Source organism: Coloeus monedula (assembly GCF_965178545.1).
Source record: "Coloeus monedula genome assembly, chromosome: 10".
NCBI classification, from domain to species: Eukaryota; Metazoa; Chordata; class Aves; order Passeriformes; family Corvidae; genus Coloeus; species Coloeus monedula.
The window spans coordinates 18529412-18548008 of NC_138790.1; the positions used below are offsets into that span (position 1 = coordinate 18529412).

General features: G+C 40.3%; 1 protein-coding gene across 9 annotated transcripts in view; it reads right to left on the reverse strand.

Moving 5' to 3' along the window:
• Positions 1–465: 465 nt before the first annotated feature.
• Positions 466–18597, reverse strand: part of ATP11B (ATPase phospholipid transporting 11B (putative)) — a 65697-nt gene continuing 47565 nt past the window's right edge. The window contains exons 29-32 of one of the 9 annotated variants that reach the window (XR_014226691.1): positions 16786–16871; positions 9240–9373; positions 2801–5613; positions 1182–1312 (exon numbers count right to left, since the gene is read on the reverse strand). Coding sequence is in view for 6 of the 9 variants with exons in the window: in XM_082287857.1 (XP_082143983.1) it covers positions 715–1312; positions 9240–9373 (732 nt within the window). In the remaining 3 variants the exon portion in view is untranslated. The other 8 variants (XR_014226690.1, XM_082287861.1, XR_014226692.1 and 5 more) reach the window with 8 other exon arrangements.

The following is an 18597-nucleotide window of genomic DNA, read 5'->3' on the forward strand; positions in this document are numbered from 1 at the left end:
TCTTTCTTTTATTTCCCACATCTTTGCCTAAAGGCCCTTGATTTCAAAATTACAATAACTCAGAGGGAAAGGGGTTATATCTGCCACTTCAAGGGAGGCTTCTGCCTTCCTTAGCAGACACCTGTCTTTCAAAACCAAGACAACTCAATTCTGTGTTTTCAGAATATAACATTTCAAGTCTTTCTCAGTGTCCAAAGGACAACTGGCAGGAGTCAGAGGGATAAATCATTATGTGAGGAACCTGTGAGGGTGAGAGATGAGGGGGCTGTAAAACTTGTGTGGGGAAGAGAGACAGGTTGGTTTTCTTTTTCTTGCTGGTGACTTCTCTCCAGCCCTGTTCCTGACTGACCCTGGGCCTGGGGTGCAGCAAGCCTGGCTTTGCTCTGCCACGTTTTCCTCTACCCCTTATGTAATTAAAACAATGACTCAGCTAGAAGTGAAAGTTTTATTTAATAAATATAATTTTCATAAACCATTTTCAAAACAACAACTGACCAAGCTGTACAAGGAGCAAGCACACGGCCTCACTGGCAGAGGAGCAAAAATAACATGAGGCAGCCACAGTGTCAGAGGTCCAAAATTCTTTGTATTAACTTATTGCTCATTTCCCATGGGCAATGCCCCTAGTCTGCCTAAAGTTAGGGTCAACATCTTTTAAAAGGTACTTCTTGCAGAGATGAGACCATTCCAGTTTTTTTCTTCAAATCAGCAAACTCAATCACACTTCATTAAAAACATGAGTCTAGATGATGATTTGTTATTTTTGTATGCATTAAATCTGAAATCTGTCATGGGACTGCAACTAGGACTTGTAAAAATATATTCTTTGAGATACAAATAAGAGCCTCCTGCAGCAAGGTGCACCTCATTTTTAACCATTTTCAACTGCATGCTCCACAGATCATCTTTTATCCTGTTGTCAAAATGTAAAAAGGGTGAGAACCTGCTGCTGTTTGAAGTAATATCCTTGAAAACTGCTGAGGAGAGATGAATACACCCCCAGGCCGCGGAGGTGCCCGCCAGGGTCTCTTTCAGCCAAGCCACGCTCTGTGGCTCCCAGAGCAGCGCGTTTCTTTGCCCGTGTCCCGCAGAGCTCCTCGGCCCTCCCTGCGCTGTGCGGTGACACGGGCGGCAGCGGGAGCAGCAGCAGCAGCAGCAGCGCCTCTCTGGGGTGGGACGGGCTGGGGGACACCGGAGCGGGCACAGTCGGAGCCGGGCGGTGACAACAACAACATCCCCTAAGGAGCACCAGGCGGCCGGGGCAGCACACACGGCTCTGAGCGAGTCCTGACGCCTTTGGAGCAGCACTGAGCTGAAGGGAGAAAGAAATCTATAGAAAGAAATCTATAGAAAGCAGAAGCCTGGCAAATCGCGCTGCTAAGGAGCCACAAGAGCTGGCAGAGCCACGAGCATCCCCAGCATCCCGGCCCTCCTTTTACACGACCGAGTCATTCCCAGAGCAGAAACCAAACCGTGCCACTGGAAACAAACAATAGAAGCAAGGAACGTACGAAACAACCAACAATAAAAACATTTGTAGAAAAAATCCCCCACCCTAGAGCTGCAAACGAGAGACTCTGGCTGGGAAATAATTTAGGAACAGGATAAAGGCTAAAATGAGTCCCTGGTGAAGGGTTTGCCCAGTTCTAGGAATGCTCCTTTAAGCAGTGACATCTGTGTAACAGGGCAGTGGTGAGGGCAATGACAATGGTGAGTTTATTAGGGATTCTACACAAAAAAAAATGAAAACCTCGAACTAAATGGTTCAAAAGCACGTTTTGCTTGAGCACTTTACAACATTGACTTTCACCAAAATGACAAATACTCAGAAGTACAGAAGTAGCAGATGAAACTATGAAAAATAATTTAGGCTGCAGCTTTAAGACACTTCTAGCACTAGAAAATGGTATTATATTCCAATATAGAAGTTACACGTTCATAAAAATACACATTTGAAAGTATTACCAAAGATTTTCAATAAGAAATTATAGGTGCTTAATATGCATTCTAAGTTGCACAAGCTTTTCTCAAATAATTCTGAAAATGAAAAGCTGAAGTTTTCAGCATTCCTTCCTTTGAAGCTTTTGTTCCCCCTCCCCTGCTGTAATCTTAAAAAATATACAGAATATTTTTAAGCGGAATATTTTCATTTTAGTTATTGAAACAATTCAGAACATCTTCTCACTTAGTTGTTTTCCACTGCATCCTCGTGAAAGCATGAGTTTGGCAACTGAAATTGTTTTCCTAAGTAACAGAACCAAGCCCAGTTTTTCCCAGAAGCAGAACTGACCTGCAGGGAACACGATCCCATTCGGGAGCGGCTGTGGAGAAGGTGCTTCCTTAGGGACACTGCACAGTAAAGTGAGTGTACACCACTCTTGCTTTGAACTACAGACATCTACTACAGGCTTTTATGCATTTCAAAGCTAAATGGTAAATAATAAAACACTTCCTCCTCATGGCAAAGCCTCCTCCATCCCTTCACACTGTCACTGGGAGGTGAATGCCAGCATTACACTGAATTAGCTGTTTTTTTCACTTTTCCTCGTGAAGGACTCTGCACCATGCCCAGGGCACAATGAACTGGTTCCTACACTTCAGCTACCAAAGAAATGCACAAAGTCCTTCTTCCTTGAATAAGAGCATTTTTTAAAGATTTGTGCCGTCAACACAAAACCCCAGTGACTTCCACACAAAGTATTTGTCACACCAAAAAATCTGCCCTTACTCAAACTATGGCTTATGCTCTTACTCAATGAGACATTACTGACTTAGATTTACTGCAAATAGAAAAATATACCTTGGCCGAGGGATGGATTCTTAAGTCCTTCCTGAATTGTTTAAATGCAAGTTTCTTCGGTAACCTTACAAACACTGGGAAAAGGGAAAGTAGGGGGAAAGGGAGGAGAGGAGAGGAGATGGAAGGTTTTAAAGAAACACATAATGAGTGCAAATTATTCTTCAAATACACAACTGTGCTGCTTCTGTGCAAATCTACTGAATGCACTGGTGTGGTAAAAGCCAAAATACATCACCTACAGAGCTGGGCCAATGGAAATGCTTGGAGTGGGGTTTATGGCAAAGCCTCTGCTTCCCCTGCACACAATGAGCCCGTCTGGGATTCAGGGCAGGACACACGAACCACATGGATGGATGAGGGCACACGGTCACACACACTGACAGGACAATGCTGTGCCTGACATGGACAAGCAAGCACTGCTGAGAAGTGAAACACTGTGATTGAGGTGTAAAATACAGCTAAACAGCAGATATCTGATTAGTAAAATAATTCTGTATTTCCTAGGTATCCATGGCAGCATAAAGACTTCTAGAAGGAGAAACTAGTAGGAAGAAAATTACTATTTTAAACTCATGTTTTATACAGATACGAAATACAAAGGAAGTTACAGGAGTGAAATTCAAGTGTATTTTGCTACTAGTGCAGATCTGGGGGGGGCTGGATGGATGACCATCAGGTTATTGCCTCTCCAGCCAGATCCAGGTTTTAAGCCATACCCAGTGGGATAAGTCACATGTTCATACCTGCTGCTTGAGAAGGCAAGGCTCAATGGTAGCGATTCTTCATCCCCTGGGCACTCACTGGGGGGATCTAGTGCACACTATGTTCAACCTCAAGCTTCACTGCACTCAGGCATCTGAAGATGTGATACAGAAATGCGCTGTGAACGCTGAATTAAACACTTATTTAAAAGGAAAGGTTGCTGTATTTTGTTTCTTCTTCTTGTCTCGTAATTTATTTTTAAAGCTTCTTAATTTCTGAACTGGTCTTCATCTATAGCAGTGAGAAAAATCCCTCGTGTGTTGCAGGTTCAAGTCACTACAAATTTAACAACAAAGTTGCAATGACAATTTCTTTGCTACCCAGACCCTGCCTTGAGCACTGAGGTCTTGTGAACTCCACAGTACCTACAGCCTTCAGGTCAGAGTGAAGTTGCCACGCAGTAACACTAAAACAAAGCTCCAAGAGGAGAGCTGAAATAATCCCAGTTAAAGTCATGGGCAGGAAAATGAACAGCAGAGCTGTTTATTGGTAAGGAACATCTGAAGGATCTGATCCAAGGAAAGTGGGACCTGTTCCTTTGCTCATTGAACTTGGGAGAATTTGGGATGACAACAGGATAACTCCTCTGGCAGCAGCCCAGTTTACAGTCAGTCAGGTTTACAGCAGCCCAGATTTAGAGTTTTTACCCAGAGCTAATTTTAAGATGGATCTTTACACCTTTAACTGTCTGACAGGAAGAGTACTGCTGTCATTGATGGGACTTCACTGTCAGAGACCGACCAAAGGGGGTGTCCCGGAGCAGCAGCACTTTTCCCAGTCCCCAGCCATGCACAGCACCTTTCCTAAGGCACCCTTGCAGCACCTCCACTTCATCTCCCACATCCAAGGACAAGCAGGGGGTTCAGCCACCCTGGCTGAGGGAACAGTGAAATGCTGCTGCTCCCCAGCCCCCACCATGCAGACACATCTGTACTGGGACAGGGGGGGCACCTGCAAGATGCACCACCCAGAGCTCCAACTGTGTAATTTGTTTTTATTGGCATACTTAGGTATCAAAACATTGCCATCAAGGTCTCGGATTCCTCCGACAGACGAAGATAATTAAGCATTAATTGTATCTTCAAAGTACAACATGACCAAATATAAATACATGAAAAACAACAAAACATGCAAAATTTCCCCAACTTTAAAAGGATTAATAATTCAAAAAATTTATGCTAGTGAGACTTCTGCTCAATCCACAGATTCTTTAAAAATTTTTCCATGGATCCAGAACTGTTAACAAAACACACAGGGCATAATAAAAGATGACTGGCTTCTGTATTGTACTTCAGGAGAACAGTGAACTGTTATATCCCTTATTATTCCAAATTACTGATTTGTCTCAGTTAACAGTGTTTTTCAAAGCAATGGCTAATAAATTGCCACTCATACACCAGCATAAATATTTGAATTGCATTTAACTCCCCAAAATTACTAAACTGATTGTTTATAGAATACAGTAACCATCCACAAAACAAAACTGATTTGCAAACTGCTAAGACAGCATCTGCGAGACAGCTCAAAATGAATGTGTGTGTTTAACGGGAAGGGTCATCATGAAAAACACAACTTTTAAAAGTTTCATTGTGGGATTCAAATTGATTCAAATTGGATCACTCAAATTTGGGAGGAGAAAGATTTCTGTCATTGTGCTACAGGGACATCTCAAGCATTAAATGTAGGATTCCAATCTGCTCATACAGCAACAAAAAGGATCAAATGGTCAGAGGTGAAAGCATTCCTTAAAAAAAAACAACCCAACTTATTTAGCAATTTGTAGATATAATTAGAAAAAATCCTGGAAGCGATTGCTGTGCAGATTATGCCAGGCCAGACAAGCCCTGCCTGGACTCAGGAGTCCCTCTGGGCTTTCCCAGGGCAGCGCCGGACACTGAACTCGCCTCAGCACCTGCTACAGGTGTGTGAGCACCACAAGGCTTCCACAAGGCATTCAAAAATGTCCCTGTCAGCAAGTGGCTGAGTCCATTGTGGAGAGAGTCAGGATGCTCCTGTCGTTGGCATAGAAGGGATCCGATGAACTCCATGATCTAAAGTAACAATAAAAGAAAAGTTTGGCTGACTGGGAACTTGTACTCTAGAGGTGAGGAGAAAGTCTATGAGAGCAAGAGATAGAAGTGTTATGAGAGTGGGCGAATGTACTTCTTTAAGGGACTAATGTACTAATTTCATGTAGGTACCTGCAGTTCATTCAGACCTTTGGAAACAGAGGCCAATTCATGCCTGCTGTGTAATTAACACAGCTACAGATATTTCCATCACTATGAATTAAAAACAAGCAGAGGTTTTTATGCCTGTTTTGCAGCTGAAGCTTTAGTGCTGTGCCTTGGGAGGCTGTGAAGGCTACCTGTCTACAGAGGCACCGTGAGGCCATTCCAGAAGAGCCCTGTGGAGCAAACAGCCAACCCTGGAAACCCGGCACAGCCGCGTCCCAGCGGGAAACGTCCACACTGGCTGAACCTGGGAGAGGCAACACTTATCTACAGCCATGAACCTGTTTCATCCCTTCCTGTCACACTTCAGAACATCAGGGAACCACCCAAGACATCACAGCTGATGACTCAGAGGGGTCTCGCAATGCCTTTCACTTGAGGACACATTGCTGCTTGGGATGAAATACTGCTCTCAGTTGGACAGTATTACAGGACTGTGTGGGAAAAGCTGAACAAGTTTGGAAGGCAGGAAATCAAAACACAACGAGCTTATCCTCCAAATTAGGATTAGTCAGAAATCTGCTGTTTCTCTAGAGCTGTTCCATGCAGTGCCTTGACACAAGAACCACTAATGGGAGACCCAACAACTCAGCAATGATTCCCGTACAAGTAATGTATGTGATCCAGCATTCTTAATATTTTAGTGACTGACAAGTTGACAGACAATTTAATGGAACAGACAGACAAAAATGAATTTTAACATACCACACCACACATTTTATATTCTAACTGGTGAATGAAGCTATAGAAAATACTTCTCAAATACATTTTACAAGCAGTAAATTAAGCACAAGAGACTATATTCCTGTGGCCCACTACTCCAAGCATTTGTACAACTTTGATTCATCAAAGTTTTTATCAAAATTTGACACAATGTTTGATTTCATGTTATCATATTTGACAGAATATTGTATTTGACAGAATATAAGGAGCAGAGAATACAACACAAACTGGCTACAGCAACATTATTTAAAACAGTGCCCTTAATTCTACAGCACTTGCACAAACAACACATTCATCAGCGTCACTTCAATCAAAAAAAATAATTTGCAGCTACCTCCTGGTTGAATACTTAGCTGTTTTATAGAGTAAAAGTACTCAAAAGACCATCCTGTTGGGGACTGCACAATATTCTGGAGATTTAGATAAAAACAAAGCAGCTCAAGCTTGTGAACAAAGCCTAAACAATTTTGTGAGCATTTTAAAATCACCCAATAATTTTCTTAACTGTACCTTCAGCATTTCACAACTTGTAACTCCTTCATGTGACTTAAACAATTACTGATTTAAAAAATGAATAAAGAATTTCTCATATTACCAAGAAAGTGTAAGAGATAAAATGGTCCCTTGACTTTTAGGCCAGGTTTTAAATGTCAATACCGAGTGGAAGGAGCTGAAATCATCGGAGAAAGCAAATATGACTGACTTAAAAAAACCTCTCTCTTTTCTATTTGTACTGTTCATAAATTTAAGTGAAACTAGATGATTGTTCAGAGCAATTTCAACCAGAGGCAGAAGCAAAACCCACAGAATTTCAAGCCCTTAGTGTAGCACCAAGATAGTTTTGCATATTCATTAAAATTAATCCTAATGTCTAAGAACTCTAAAACTATTTGGCTAGATGGAACTTCATCTGAAAACTACATGAGGTAAACAGAAAAGAAACCTGAGAAAAGGCAGTCTTGAAAAAAGTGTTTAATATTCTGTCAAATACGAGTTAGCTTCAATAAATATTTCTGAGTTCTTAAGGAAAGAAAATTTGAGTGGAACAAAGAGCAAATTGTAAAACTGCAAATACATTGCAGAAAACAAAACACAGAATACCTACCTTATAAGACTACAGGTTACTAAGGCAATTGTTAACTAACAATCTGCCCTAATTAGATAACAGTAAGTGAAAAGAAGTAGCATGAGAAATTCCTCATTTGGAAAGCACAGTTTTACAGAGAAGTGAAAAAAAACCCCAGAAAAGTTAGAGCAACTGCTACCAAAATGTTGATTTTTAGACCAATTAAATGCTCACCTTGTAGATTAAAAATTCTATTAAACTGTTTATTTTACACATCATGCCTGCTTTCTACACAGCAAGTTTGAATTAAAAATGTATTTAATTGTAACAGTTCATTTTTCATATGAAATGAAACTTCTTGCATACTCATACCCTAGGTTTGTAGAAACATTCAGTAAGTTTTATAAGCAAGCCAGAAGAGAGAGACTGACTGAAAGCACAGACACCGTGTTCAACACAAGAGTTCCAACAGAGATGAGCTACAGACCAGGCAATACCTAAAGGCAGAATCAGAGCTGACAAAGCTGTCAGTGAAAATTACCCACACGAGATTTGATACCCAATGAATGATCTCACAACCTTTAACTGCAAGAGACAAAACTGTTCAATTACAAAATGAGTTTCCTTGAAAATGCGTGAAGTTCGGTGTTTTAAGGTTTGCCTTTTGACCAATGGAGGACCATGGTATCGTTCAGGGACAGACATTACGATGTACAAAAGACTATTTTTATTTCTACCCCCAAATATTTCCATATTTGTTTGCTAACCCTCTTGGTTTGGAAATGGGGAGATGGCACATGGGAGGATTCAGTGAGAGCTCCTCTCCCAGTTGGGCTGACTGCAAGAGCAGTGCTGCTCCTCAGATATATTCAATTACTCAACGTGCTTTTACCCCACTGACGTTTGTTTCACACGTGGTTTGTGAAGGAAAGATTTATTTAGCACATGCTTTGGAATGGCACACATGTTTTTGACAATATACCTTCTGGAACCCAAAAAACATTTAAAATTCTTAGAACCTGAAGACTCTGTTCTATCAATCACTCTGATTTTAGAAATAGCTTATAAAAGTTATACTACAAAAATATTTCATCTTCATATCAATCGATGGCTGAAAGATTTAAAGGCTCTCCTCCTAACAATGAAGTTATATTTAAGGGGGGGAATGTGAGCCTTTTGTATACCTTCAGGAGTAATGCAAGCTCCAAGGTAAATATTTGGAGGTTGTACATCAAGAACCAAAGGGAAAAGTCTTTTGACTTTACAAACAACTCCTGATCCGTGAAGGCAAAGAAAGTAATCATAAAAAGGAGAACAAAAACAGCAGCAAGACTTGATTTTCTAAAGAGAAGAATGTACAAATCAAGAGAAAATTATGATAGATACAACACAAGAACTTGTAACGCCAAACTAAACACTTTAACAGAAATCTTTTGAAAACCGTTTTTCCCCTCCCCATCCCAAAAGAAACCACTCAAAAAGAAACAAGAAGCTAATCTTTTCAGATGAAAGGAAGTACAATAAAGAGCTGCATTTTCTACTTAGATAAGCAGAACCTGCAGCTGGTTTCTAGACATCTATTGCTGCAGGCTCATCAGGTTCCAGTTTATAGGAGAATCGTCTGCAGCAAAGGCTATTGAGAGAAATGCCACACCTGTTGACCCGGGTTGGGCTACACCTTCCCATTAGTCGTTCCAGCATTCTTCTAACAGATGTGCATGCTGTTTCCCCATCTGAGAAGCAGCACATGGAGTCCAAGCAGTTGATACCTGAACCTGCCTCAGTAAGCTGGAAAGAGGAAATAAAAGGGGAAAAAAAAAAAAAAAAAGGAAAATCAGTACTCACAAATTCTAGCAATGAAGATGTTACCAAAAAATATTCAGGAAAAGCAGGTTTTCTTAAAGCTAGAGTGTTGAATATTTTTCAATTTTATAGGAGAACTACAATAATAATATTACCACTTCCTAAGGTCTACATACACTTGCTCCTCCCAAGATTTCAGTGCAGCCTTGGTAAGCACATGGAAATGGTCTGGCACCGCATCTGCCTAACACTGGAAATGAGCTGGTTAGGAATTCCCTCCAACAAACCCCACAGCAGAGCACATGCACGTTCAGCTGGGATGCCTTGATTCAATTCTGTAGCCCTACAGCAATTTATACCAGCTCAGCCCTGTTTCAAGGGAAATCTATCAAGAGGAAGCTTCAGGCTGCAGAATACAACACAGCAATCTTATCCCAAGTAATCTTTCCTCAAGTGCACAATGCAGCTTCCTACAACAATTGACATTATGTCACTACCATAGATACCCTTGGCTTGGTATGGAACACAAGCACATTCCTGATTGTATGAACATGGTTTCTCCAAAAGCAAACAAGGCCGATGTCAAAAAGGTTTAGTCACGTTCATGCCAGCATGAAGAATAATTCAACATTAGCATAATAAACTCTTTCAAAAGCTCATGTCTTGTAGGTGAGAAAAAAAGGAATAAAAGAAATAAAATGAAAAGAAAGCAGTAACAGATGTATGGGTGTAAGTGCCACCTACCAGTGTGCTCCTCTACAGCACTGCTGCACTAACGGCAGCATAACTGGAATCTCCTACTTCTGCAGAGAGAATATCCTAAACTGACTTCAGTAGTAACCATTCCAAAGAGAAATAAAAATGTGAACTGTGGGGATGCTTTTTAATTTAATTTTAAGCTCTCCATGAGAGCATTCTGTCAAATAAATACTGAACACACAGGCTGAATTTAAGCATCCATTACTCTCTCCTCACACCAGTGAAAGAATAATTCTGGAAGGAGGCATCTTAGTCCATGATAGGACACAGCTCACTTAAGGCCTTCCCACAATTTCTCACTGTGACACCAAAGGTCACTGACTGTTGTCTGAAGATTCTGTTTTCGAGCCCCAATTTCTTCCATGCCACCCACAACTGCCAAACACTGCAAGGAAAGCAAGGAACCTCAGAGTTCCCTATGGGAATGGTTTACTATGAGTGGACACACTCTCCTTCCTAATTCCCCCAAACAGGCAGCTGGACACATTTACAGCTTCACGACAGAACAGCCTACACAACAAAGAAGAGGCAGCTAACAGAAACAAGAGGCATTTGGAAATATAAGAGAAAAATCCCAACTGGTAGGACAAGGAGGAACACACAGGCAGAACTGGTGTTTGTTTCCATGCACCTTTTCCTGTGCCTGCCCCTTCCTCAGATCCATGCCACATTCCCCACAGCCCCTCCAGACCTTCCCATCACACCACTCATCGTGATGTTTACAGGATTGGCACTCAGCAGCTGTTGGAACATACAGCATTCTCTACAAACTGAGCCCCCTGATCCTGTGGATGCCACAGCTCACAGGCTGCAGCTGAGTACAGGCAGAACACACTTTAACTCACACACTCATCTGGGGGGTCTTTGGGACACAAAAGGAACATTAACTGTGACAAAGAACTTCTGTACCTGAGAGGCAGGAGCAGAAGAACTGCAAGTGACAGGTCTGAAAGGGGTTCTGGTTAAAAGACAAACAAAACACACCTCAACAGAGCCTGAGTCCCTGAACACCCTCCTACGATGGGCCACCACGAGTGGTCCCAACTGCAGTGCCACAGAAGATACCAAAATCAGGAATAGCACACTTTGCAGCACTGCAGATATGACCTTCAGAGCCACCTCAGACTGTGCTCCCAGAGTTGTGACACAAGAGATTACAGAGAGCAGAAGAAATTCCCATTTGGAGGTCAGCAGGCAAACCCCCTGCTGCAGATGGAGTGACCTTCATAGCTGTGGTCAGAGCATTACAAAACTGAACATTCCTACACTCAGAATTTCAGAGTATTTAGTTCATCCATTATCCTCAAGCAGACCTTTAAAGTTACTGCAGAAAGTCACTTTACAGTGGCTGTATGCTGGATCAGATCAACCAAACCATTTTTTTCCTTAGAATCTGCTACCCTGAGAGCCAGCAGTCCTGGATATTATCCAAAGACTATCAGAAAGAGGAACCAAGAGTAACCCAAACGAGCTTCCAAGGAGTGAACTCTCAACTCTGGATTTTGGAGGTCTGATGTCTCTTTTTCTGGAGAATCTCCTTTATTCTTCAGAAGTTAGATATAAAAACCTAGGAGCATGCTTGAACCACAACTTATGGAAAAGTTAGTATTACTTTCTTAAAAAAATTCATATGAGACCTTACATAAGCCTGGAAACAACTGAGAGTTTGACAGAACAGTTGTTAAGTGTAAAGTAATATTGTGAGAACATTAAGGACAAAAAAACCCAACTCAATTTTATATGTAGCTATATTGTTTATCATTGCCTGGTCAACGTGGATTTACATCCACTACCTGGAAGGAAGACACATACGCTACAGAGTCCTTTTTTTCCCCTTCTCTCTGTGGAGGACAAATATGGTCATAGTTTTATACCAAAGTAAAACCTGGCATGGCAAGGCAGGAAGGCATAATGTTCCCTGAAGACCTGAAACAAACCCTCAGGAAACACAAGGCAGGAGAGACAATGCTTTAAAAAAATTAATGAGTATAGAGAAATACCAGATATTATTAATACTTGAGTGGCAAATAAAGTATGTTCATAAGGTAAAATCCAGGATCTCAATAAATATAATACTTTATATGAGAATGGCCCATTGGATGCAAGAAATCAAAAAGCAACTGAGGTGCAGATTTAAAGAATGATTCAGCTTGATAAAGAAAAAAAAAAAATCAAACCAACATTCTATGATCCAATTTTTCTTGTAGATACCAAAAACATGGGCATTTTGGAGATGGCTCAATGACTGTCTCTATATGATATATGTAAATAAATAGACACACATTAGGGTACAGTGGGAGTACTACCTAGTGGAGGTAAGAACTGTCGGGCAGGCAAGATGGGTCTAGCAGCTGCCTATTGTCTTCCCCTCTGTGCCTGCTTTCAGCAAAGTCACATGCTGAGCTGACTGAACCCTTATCTTCTTCCATCTGGAAGGACAGAAAAGCAACAGATCTTATAAAGCACCGCGCTTGAATTGCTTTAAAACAGTTACCATTGTTACAAGAACTTTCACAGGTCTGGTCGTGAGAGAACAAGGCATATTTACAAGGTCAAGAGGCACTTTTTATTTTTGGTGGATCAAAAATTTCTCAGCACCCAAGTGTTAAAAGTGTTTGGTCTTTTTGTGCTCCACAGATTACAAGGAAACCCAATTTGGAATCTGTCTACAATTCTTAGATTTTAGAGTTTTGTTTTCCCCCTTCTAACACAAAGGACCATTTCAGTTTGTCTTATTGCAGGTTATTCCATATGCCACAGGACAGACATTTCAACCCAACATTTAATCACACTGAAAAGCTGGGACTTTGAGGAACAGGGCATGTGTTTAATCCTGTACACTAAGTTAAGGGCACTGCAGGGTGTTTTCCTGAGCCCAGGTCCCAGCTGCCAATATTCTGATGCCACATGGACGCTTCAAAAAAGATATATATGGTTACTACTATTTCACAAATAAGTTAAAACTTGCTCCCTACTGTAAAACTCACTTTCTTTAACCCTTAATACACTGTATACCAAAATCCCAAACAATTAGATTTAAATTTTTAAAGAAAGTATATAGGAATGTTGACATCTAACAACTTCACTGCCATGATGTTTTAATCACTTCTTTTTCTACTCTGCATCAAATGAACCTACAAATGCCAAATTATTTCATTATTTCCAAGTCATTAGACAAAAGTATCTTCAGGTTAAGTAGTAAGTGCACTTTTGTGACTGAAGACAAATCCAAAATGATGCATTCTTTACTCATGTCCTCATCTTCCTGCAACAGATTCTGTGGATTAGCCAACAGATCAGCACCAAGCTATGCTAACACAATGAACGGGCCTGTAAAGGAAGAGACTACCCTGGATCAAAGTGCAGCACATCAGGGTGTTCTAGTACACCTCACTAGTGGGAATTCATGCTTCCACTTGGACAGTTTTCTTGGAAATTACATGTTCCTTACAGAAAACACAGGCTGTAAAAGGAACAGAGACCTCTCTGCTCTTGGCACAGCTGGGCTGGGTCAGACCAGAAAGCTGTAGGGGGGGAATCCTACAGAACAGGAGCTAGAGTTAAAAATACAGACAAGTAATGAAGGCCATAAAACCAGGGCCTGGAGCCTGGAGTTCTGGAGACAGCTGAAGAGCAGATCTGGACTGAGATGAAGGGAAAACCAGGCAGCAACAGACTCATGGGGCTGGAGATGGGGAAAGAACAGGGTTTGGCTGTGACAAGCTAAATGCTCCAGAGCCCTGGATATAACACTGTGCACTGACAGCCCTCTCTGTAAATAAAACCCTTTCTGGTGTCTTACATTTTCCCAGTTCTGTGTACAGTTCATAACACACTGTCCAAAGGTAGAAACTCTATAAACCCAGTTAATCCCATCAAGTAAGCAGTATTAAAACATCTGTCCTGCTCAAAGGTGGCTTAAGATTTCTGACAGTTCTTACAAAGCACAGGACATGTTGACATACATGCAGACAGAACGCCTTCTTTACAGATGAAAACATGGAATGAGATACAATGGGACCCAGCTAGTACCCTAAAATACATATTTCACACATTCCAAGAACAGAAGAGACAGCTATGGAGGAAAGCAGTGCTCAGCCAGATTCCAGCTAAGCACACCACCTGCACCTGGCCTGTGCTGCCTCATTTCCTCTTCATCCCAAGTTCCAAAAGGGACAGTGAAGTTTAGAGGCAAGACTTTAACAGGCACACACAAGACTGCAATTCTGACTTACAGGAATCACCTGGACACTTAGAAGATCCCCCTCAAAGATCTTAACTGTACATCACCAACATACTCAATATAAACTTGAACATTGTTTTGCACACTGTGAAGCCTACAGAAATAAAACATTATTGCAACATCATACTTCTCTTTTAATTTGCATTCATAAAGGGAGTCTCCTTTTGATTCCAAGAGAACAGGAAGCATGTTGGCAGAACAAAGCATAACTCAGTTTAACCTGGAGTTATGCTCCTTTTGAGACTTTTAATACATATTTACAAACAACAAAAACCTGCCAGAGTCTGTTCATCAACCTCCATGCATTCTGGAGTCACAAAGGATTCAGTCCGTGGGTGGGCATGTACAAATGAGGTGTGACAGATTAGCTGCTTTACAGCTACACATTCACCTGGCAGCTGTTTCATTTCATCCTCCTACAGTTTTCCTTGCCTTCTTTGCCACATTGCTTTGGGAAAACCACAGAAACCAACCCGTGCTCTTCCCTCCAAATTAGATTTTATTTAGTATAGTGAAGGGAGTACTTTCTGTCTATCAACGGATATTCCTTTTCACTGTTTTAGGCAAGGATCCACAGGATAACTTCTGAACTTTGTCCAAAGACAGAATAAACTAGAGAAACTCAAATCCTTGTTTGCTTCTTGCTGCACTTTACAAGCTCAAGTACATATCAGAAAGCACCCAGTGCTTGTACTTCAGGTACTATTGGATACTCAAGTGCGAAAATTCTGACTTACAAGAGAATTGGATTTTCATGATCATTTGTTACTCAGGGACAAAACAGATTTCCCCTTTTTTCCAACCCTTCCCTGATTTTAATATGAAGAAAACTGCCTCACAAAAAACTTGCCTTACAAAAAAATGCAAGGGTTCTCCTGGTTTTAGCATTTTAATGGCTACAGTGCTGCATTCCTAGACAGCTTTATTTTCCTTTGACTATCCAGCTGCATAACCATTCAAATGTGCCTAGTTTCTGAAATTTTAACAGAATCTTCTGTTCTAAAACCTTTGGCATAGATATGATGTGTGATGTAATTCACTTTAATAATTCATTGAGAAAACAGAGACTTCCATACACTTATCCAAAGTTTTTAAAAGGTAACTTGATAAACCAAGATATCTGATAAACCAAGAATTTTAAAAGCTAACTTGTAAAGGCTTTTGCAGAGGAACCTCCCCAATATGTTGCTAAGTTTAACAGCTTTCAAAAGGTATATTGTACTTTGCCTGTTTTAAAGCTATTAAGGGCTGAATTCAAAACAAAACAAAACAAAACCAGCCCACCACTATCCCCCTGGGGATTTGGAAATCCAAAGTGGTGTGTTCCACAGTGGGGTCACTTAACACCACAACACAATGGCCATTTCAAGTTTTGCCTTGTAAAGGTGTAGTGCACTCCCAGAGAAAATACAAAACTTTTCTCTTTTGGTTAAACAAACTGCAATTAAGTTCCTAAAATGTAGGTTAGTTGGTTCTCCTAGGCACCTATTTGTACATTTTTAACAACAAAGTCACCTTGAAAAATATTTAAAAGGAATCAGATCATTGCATTAATTCTTGCTGTAGGATGTACAAGTAGATACTGGTGGGATTGAGATTGAGACATTGCTGATGCATATGAATGCTTAAGTCTTACAAAAGAGAATCAGCATTTGACAGCATTTCATGTGCTGAACTCAGTACATTTGAAGAGTTGCAGAATCATGTTTTACCTACACAGACACATGTACGCTTTGATCTTGTTTTGAGTAATTTTCTGGGACTTTGTAGCCAAATGCCTTTAGGAATATGTATCTATACACATTGAAAACAAACAACACTCACTTTATAGCTGCACAAAACAGACACAAAAAGCCTCAGCTGCACAAGGGTATGGACACACCCAAGCTTCAAACATTTTCTGCTCTTTCGACACAATTGAAAGCAAATTAAAATGGCCAAATAACTTGCAAGAAATTGCTGCCTGAAGTACATGGATCTTCCTGTCACAGCCTTATGAAGCTGAAATTATCCAGCATGCAAAAAGCACTGTTAATTTTTATCATAAAGAAACTAAAAGCATTATAACCATGCTAGAAATTACGATTATTTAAAAATGGATGCAAGAACAGCTGATCTTTATTCTGAAAGTTGAGCATCATGCTAGGGATGTTTTTTCCTAAAAAAAGAAAAGAAAAAAAAAAAGTATGTCCAACACATGCTACTTAGGAGAAGCATTTGGCTCAGAAACACAGAGCAAAGCCAAGAAACCACCAAACTGAATGTTTCTGCACTGGAGGTATTGCCCTCTCACCCCACTAATATATATTCATGCCTCTTCCCATCTCTCTCAGCACTGGTTAGTTCACCTTGAGCATGCATAAGAGTTGATGAGGAACTGTCCCTCCTACTCTACCTAATTTTGCTCAGCTGATTCCTTGCCCTGGACAATGGCTGCAGTGCGATGAACTCGTCACTTAAAGCAACTCTGTTGGAGTACATCTACAATTGGACAGAGAAGGGATGGAACATACATGTCAGTAAGTAGCAGCAGTAATTTTCTGAGAGAAAGACACAGGACAACACATTGTTATTTAAGTGGAATACACATCATATACAGAACACAAGTCTGGTACCCTCAAGACAGCTCCTGGGATCATCACAGCCAGTCACTGTTTGGTAGGACCATTCTTAAAGTACCTTTGCTTTCATACTGAGAGAAAAGGCCTACACACTTTTACATCTGTGCTTTACCAGACACTTTTATTCTGTATTGCTTTCTCCCCTCAATAGTGCTGTGATTTCTCTTTACCCAGAGATTTATATTTTGATTCACATTTACCTTACTGTCCAATTCCTCATGTAAGATTCTGTAACAGACCTATATTGAGAAATTGCCCACAAGCTACTTCAGGGCAACTGACCTAAGTGAAACATAAGACAGCTTTTCTTTAGGCCATCAAAAAACCCTTGGAACCCAGCAAAACTAAAATAAAATAAAGTAACACACATTCACCTTAAGTGCATTAAGGAACATAAAATTAACCAAGCTCATTCTCTATAAAAAGTCAACTCATGCTTGCCTGCCAAATTTTTAACTTTTAGTTTCCCAAAATGAACGACTGAGATTTAAGTTGCTGTGCCAGAACAATATTTACATGTAAAAGCCTATCAAATTTCTCTCTCATATCAGTTAAATTTCTCTGCTCTCTTATGAGTAACTTAGCTACATGTAACATCTAACAGATCAGAGGCAAACTCACTCTCAATGCTATCACTTCCTACTAACAAAAAGATATAAAATCAAGGTAAGGCAGATTCCTACAGATACAGTGAATTCAAAGCACTAAGTCGGGTAGGTCACACACAAACAATTTCTGAAAAATTAAAACAATAGGAGCAAGCATTTTCAGCTGAGAAACCTGTGTTTTGCTCACTACTGCTGGGAAGATTTTAGAATTTAAATGATGGCAAACAGAAACAAATAACCTAAATAGCTGCAATTAAAAACAAGGAACTAGGTCATGTAACAATTTATCTTGCCATGACAAAAACACAGTAACTGTAAACCAAGCTTTTTCTTTCCCCCAATATGAAAATATACTAATGTAGTCCTACAATTAAAAATGAATGATTAAAAATATTCAGTTATACAGAGGGTGCACTTACACTATGAAAAATAATTTAAAATGACAGTATACAAAGTTCCATATTTACTCTTTCAATGACTTCCACAGAAGTCCCTAGCATCAGTCATCACCCTCAGCATTTAGGACAAAGACATTCTCCAAACCCTTTCTATCTGAAAGTCGGTCTCTTCCTCTGCTTGGAAACAGAAAGACAAATATTTACCAGGAATTTTAAACACAAATGATGAGGTATGATCGTAAAAGAAGCATTCTGTCACTTCTTGACAACAAATGTGCTAAGCTGATCATCTGCTCCTCTTCAGTTACATCTACTTCCTCACTGCAAGAACAGTGAATGAAATCCAGTGGAGCTGACTGTCTCATTAAGAGCAGATTTAACCTCAAGAAAGGAACAAAGAGGTGCCATCTTTTTGCAAATACATTTTTAACTATAATTTCACTATCAGACACACAAAGAGAAACCATTGGCTGCTGAAGAATTTCCGGTCAAATCCCATTTCAGACACCTTGACTTTGCAGCATCAGGAATTAAGAATTTTCAGAAAAAAGACAGTATTTTGGTAAATAGAGACTCAATG